This window comes from Nicotiana attenuata, unplaced genomic scaffold (genome assembly GCF_001879085.1).
Source record: "Nicotiana attenuata strain UT unplaced genomic scaffold, NIATTr2, whole genome shotgun sequence".
Classification (NCBI taxonomy): domain Eukaryota; kingdom Viridiplantae; phylum Streptophyta; class Magnoliopsida; order Solanales; family Solanaceae; genus Nicotiana; species Nicotiana attenuata.
This window is the reverse complement of record NW_017672104.1, coordinates 201,610-207,619: the sequence shown is the minus strand read 5'-3', so window position 1 is coordinate 207,619 and position 6,010 is coordinate 201,610. Positions and strand designations below refer to the sequence as shown.

Genomic DNA, 6,010 nt, shown 5'->3' with positions numbered 1-6,010 from the left:
TCATTAATTAAATTGTATTGTTCTTTCGTATAAATAAATATGTAAATCATCATGTGCCATTATTAACGTGCAACGCACGTTCATAGATGCTAGTATAGAAAAAGGCAAAAACTAACATTTATTGCAAAAGTTTTATTTTTATATTTTTCACAAGTATGTATAAAATATTAATATCTAAATAGCACAAAAGCCAAAAAAGAATAAAATAATGAATGATTCCCTTTGAATAAATTAAAAGCCATCTCCCATTGTGTTTCCGTAATAGTTGGATTTGTCAATTTCGGTAGCTAGCCGTTAGAATTAATTTTGGATTCCTCTATCTTCTTTCTTTTTTTAAATTTCTTTGCATTAGCCTTCATTTTGCTGTGTACAATTATGTCTTATTTCATAAGCAATTTCTTTATGCTTAATTTTAAATTTTAGTTAATATATAGTTTCTCTCTTTTTAGTGATACAATATTAATTTATATAATGGAATATAATTTGAGTTGTATCATTTATTAGTTTTTGAAAAACATGTTTTGAGTAATAGAGGTTTTGAGTCTTTGAAAATAATTGTCATATAACTCAACAATTAAATTGAAAAAGTTAACCCAAAAGTAATGATAATTAATCGAGTCAAACAAAATTTTTAATTAAGCTAGTCTTTAAGAAAATTTTCTAATTGGAGGCATACATTCATGAAATATTATTTTTTTGTATTTTTATCCAAGAACATAATTAAATCAAGCTTAAAAAAGATGAAGTAAAATCGAACTTATTTGTCTTTTTATAAATAAAAGACCTAACTGGATTAACCAAAAATTAACTGAATCATCCATTATTTCTATTTAGTCTTTGTGGCTGAATCATATATATATATATAGAGAGAGAGAGAGTACCCGTAACCTTCAAATCCTGGATTAGGTTTTGATGCCATGTTAAATTGATCTACTTATCTATTAACAGTGGCTTCTATTTATCTAGTTAACCATATGTTCCATACAATGTATCTCTCTCTACATACTCTTTGATTCAAAATTGGGCTAAAGAAACAAAAGGAGTGGAAAAAGAGAGAAGACGGGAGAAAGCATGCAAAAAATACATGAAGTATCAAGCTTGAGGAGCTTTTCATGCATTTTTACCTCTCCAGTTCTTGTTTGCAGAGAGGGCAACAAGATATAATTCTAAGCCATTGGTCCACACACTTAAGATGAAATATATGAGAACAAGGCAATTCTCTGATCTCTTCCTTATCTCCGTACTTTGCTAAGCATATACAACATTCCTGTTGTGACACAAAAATTTGTTTAGGCTTTGATTTTAACTTTTGTATATTAAAACTGTAATTACAAAAAGGTCACCTAAACGATATTATAGGTAAGTATCTGTAAAAAAAGTAAGATTTGTGATCTTAAAAATAAGTCAAATTATACAATAATAGCATAATTTTTTTAACCTATATAAGTGTATAAGTTATATAACCCTTTGGACTTTGAGTTTAATGTTTATCCATTAACAATTCAAAGGAAATTTTATACGATTAGGTCCCTAAAACATAATTAGGTCATCTTTTATGATAAGTTAAAATGCAGTTGCAAAACTTTTTTACACTGTCAATGTAGATAAGTTAAATATTTAGACTTTGAGTTTAACTTTATGCGTTAATAGTGTAAAAGAAGCTTTGCCGGATTATATTAGGTAAAAGATAACTATAAATAACCATCTATTAAAAATGAGATTACTAGCTTGAAAATATACAACAGGTTACTTGTATTAAAAAAAAATGATATTTCTAACAATGCATATAAGTTAAATCTTTAGATTTTGACATGGTAAAAAAAAATTACACGACTAAATCATCTAAAAGATATCTAGAGTGCATGAAAAATAGAATTAGTAGGTAAGATCACTTACCACATTTTCATTTTTGGGTTGTTCCTTGTACTTCCAACTGGGTAGATTGGAGAGTTGTTCATCAGAAGCCCCTCGATCTAGGGATCCCATGTTCATATTGTAGCCTAAAAAGCTACTCAGAATTGGGACACAGCAGCATAACAATAGAAACAATAGGAAGGGGAAAGAGTAGGTGACAGCATTCCAGGCAAGCAGAGAGATGCAGAGCAAGTGAAGTTTAGGAGCACGATGGTAAGACAAAAAGCGCGATTCAAACACCCAAACATTTCCCATCACAAACCATATGGCATAGAATAGCTCAACGCCGGTCCTGAATTTCTCCATCGCATGCAATGCCCTATCATATATATTGTTGAAATTTGCAAGTCTTAGTTTTATATTTATTATGCTTAAGGAAGAAATCCCACATATTTTTGCACAACATCTAATATTTCATATGATCATAGTCTGACAATTAGAGCGTGGATAACGTAACAACTTAGAAGATCAACTATTCGTCCTGCAGTGTTTTGCGATCTCCTTTTTGACTAACCTTGCATTACTTTTTTTGTTTTTGAATGAATAAACTAAATAAAAGAGAGGGAAAAAAGTACTTTATCACAACACAAGAGGGGACACTAAACATGCCTACAAACTGAGATTTAAATTCACTTGTAAAGGTGCACTCAATAATCATTGGATCATAGGCCACTCCTTGAGCTTTGCTGCACACATGTATATAGAGAGAGAAACATGGGTTCACGTGCCCTATGCTCTGCCTCCAGCACATTGATACACCCCTAGTTTAATTTCAACTATTGTTTAAAATTATCTTTAGGTTAGAACTCCGTTAGGGATCAAAGGTAAATGGAGTTTTTTAACCACGGATATATGAACGGACCAATTGAGTGAAACAGAGGGAAAGATTAAGCAATTTTCAAATAACATAGGAGCAAATATGACCTTTTCCTTTTGTTTCTTCTTATTACTCCAACATCATTTGTATATCCCCACTCAAGTAACACTCACTTCAAGTTCCAAACATCTTTCTGTTACACCCTGCCCACCATTGTCACGAGTAAGCCACTTTGTTTTCTTAATGTTTTTGGATTATGAAACCGTTTGAAATATTCGAGTTTTGGATGTTGGGCATCCTTGGACAAAAATAACATCAAAACTTCAAGAGTACTAGAGACAGCTAAAAGGGGTACAGAATGTGTACTAATTAATCACCTGGATTCATCATGGCTTCTTTGTTGCTCCATGTCAGAATCATCTCTTTGCTGCCTCACATAGAATGCCCAGTAGCGCCAGTAAAGCAACATGACACTAATAATACAGCCACAGACATATCCCAACACCCATATCCTCATTGGCCAAACTGGCTTCTCTTCCTTTGAAACAGCCAGTGTATATGAGGCCATAATTATTTGGACACTTAAGGCAATGCACTCCATCATCATCCAAGTCATTGAATTGAAGGGATTTGATCCAAGATCAGATCTTGAGCCATTCTGGTAGTGGAAAACCCTTCTTAGGAAACTAAACCACCTTGATCTTGATATTCTCATGGCCATTCTTATTAAGATTGAAGAATGGGAAATATTCCGAATAGACCTGTTTCTAGTTCCACCCACGCCAGACATTCTTTCATCTCCTGCTGCTGGTGAAATAATTGGTGGGAAAGATACAATAATGCTCGAATGGCAAAGCGACACTAGTGTAAGAAAGTATCGTGTATTCATCAGGGAATAATATTTAGTATGGACCTGATCGATCTGTATTAATAATAGGTGACTGTTATAATAAACACGATTTGATAACAAGAAAAAGAAAGCAGATATAACTAATATGCTACTTTAACAAGTAAAATTACAGTAATAGTGTAGACATTCTTTCCACTGACAGTGTATATAACTTAAATTCTTACCTATTGTCAACAGGGAGAAATTTCCAAGAACTTTCAACTTCTACTCATGCAAGTTATATGTTTCATTTTGGTAACTGCATGCACAAGACAACTTGTGAGTGTGCACAGAATTCCCATGCTTGAAATGATCTAACACCAGCTAATTATTCAACCTATTTTATGGTCCAATTTCAGCTTCACAATTTATATGCTGACAACTATTTTTGAAAAAATAACCTCTAATGCCATATTTCAAGAACTTTAACAGCAGGAATACCTGATAAATGAAGTGGTTGTACTCTAAAAGTATGATAACGGTGAAAGAAAATAGATACTGAGAGAGAGAGAGAGAGAGAGATGGAAATGGGAATAAAAGGAAATGCTTAAGAAGAGAGAGGCGAGATGGAGTTGAATCAACATGACAGGGGAAGCTGTTGAAGTTGGGTTCAGATGGTGACCAAGAATCGAACAGCTTTACTTTGATTCCAAGTGAACTTTTATGAGATGGTGAGAACCATAACCATTTTGCCTAACTTCCTGTGACGTTAATTTTCTTTTCTTTTTGTTTATTTAGGAAGCGAAGTAAAGCTGAAAGTTTGTAGTTCTTCAAATGGGCATATACTCACGAATTGAATTGAATTAGAACATCCGCAAAAGATAATTTACTTTTCTGACGTTAACCACTAGAAAGAGCCAGAATTTTTACTAAGGGGAGTCAAAATATAAAGAAATAAATATTGGATTTTGTATATATTTAATTAATATATTAAATACTTAAAAAGAGGGTGAATGGGAAATGGAGGGAAATGAAATTTTTGATTGAAATTTTAAGTTTCCCCCCTTGGCAAATGGACATTGTCCCATATTGGAAGAGGAAGAGGCTTTATGGGTATATAAGCAATTGCTCTTCTTCTAGCTCTTAAAGAGTTGAGAAGAAGGCAAGCCTCGCGCCGTCGTCGTCGCTCGCTCGGCTTCGGATTCGGATTTGGATTTGGATTGGTCAAATGATTGATTGATTAGCTTTTTGGACCAAATTTATTTGTTAATAGTAAAATATTAACAGAAATGTTATTAAATATTTATTTTAATAACAGAATATTAATATTAAATATTAATATTAAATCCAATCCGTTTTTCTGTTTTGGTAACAGAAAAGTAACTGCCCTCTTCAATTTTCCCTCTTTATTTTCCCTCTTTATTGTTGAGTAAATGGCCATTTATGTAATGGCATTTATGTTGTGGCCGTTTTGCATGAACAGTCATTCTGAAGAGTTGCACCTCTTCAAATTTCAGCCCAACTTTGGCTATAAATACAACACTATTCTGCTCAGAATTTCACTATGATTTTCTGAGTTTCTTCTCCTTCTTCTGCATACTTTTAGCATCAAAAAAAGCAAAAGTAAATGTGATTTGCTTCCGAACTTTGTGTTCGCTGAAACACTGGGGTTTGCAGTACCACTACACTAGTGTGTAATTCGTTCTATCCTGGGAAGAAGTAATCCATAACCTTGGGTACTAGGAGGGGATTAAATTCCTTAAGGAAACACTGTGAATTCAGCGGGCTCGAATTGGTTTTCTGTCATTTCTGTTTATGTTCATTTCTGTTTATATTCGTTTATATTTCTAGAATTATTTTACTAATACAGTGTACTAACAAGCTTAAGGAATTTAGATATATTTTCTGTATTTGTACTTACTGTTTCTGGAGAGTAAAACCTTTGTGGTTTTGTACTCTATTGGAGATTAAAATCTACGTGATTTTAACGTTTGTGTCATTCTTTTATAGAAATGACTTATGAGAATGAGAACCAAGCTGTTCCAATGGTGACTGCCAATACCTCAACAAGCAAAACGACACCGGCAGCATTGGCACCGGCGGAGAAACCCGAAAAATTTTCCGGGATTGATTTCAAGCGCTGGCAGCAAAAGATGTTCTTCTATTTGACTACTCTAAGTCTCCAGAAGTTCATCAAGGAAGATGTTCCTGTGCTGTCCGATGAAACTCCAGAAACTGAACGCTTTCTCGTGATTGAGGTGTGGAAGCATTCAGATTTTTTGTGCAAGAATTATATTCTAAGGCGGGCTGGAGGATACTTTGTATAACGTCTACAGTGGCGTGGAAACGTCAAAAGCATTGTGGACTGCGCTTGAAAAGAAATACAAAACCGAAGATGTCGGGTTGAAAAAGTTTGTTGCTGCAAAGTTTTTGGACTACAAAATGGTAGA

General features: G+C 33.5%; 1 protein-coding gene across 1 annotated transcript; it reads right to left on the bottom strand.

Moving 5' to 3' along the window:
- Positions 1-1,124: 1,124 nt before the first annotated feature.
- On the bottom strand, positions 1,125-4,209 carry LOC109211855 (E3 ubiquitin protein ligase RIE1-like; the record flags this gene model as incomplete). The annotated part of the gene is given in 5 exon segments (XM_019375440.1): positions 1,125-1,267; positions 1,897-2,233; positions 3,109-3,653; positions 3,806-3,879; positions 4,062-4,209. Coding segments are annotated over 3 exon segments (992 nt in total), but the record flags the coding sequence as incomplete, so codon positions are not given.
- Between the last annotated feature and the right edge of the window lie 1,801 nt (positions 4,210-6,010).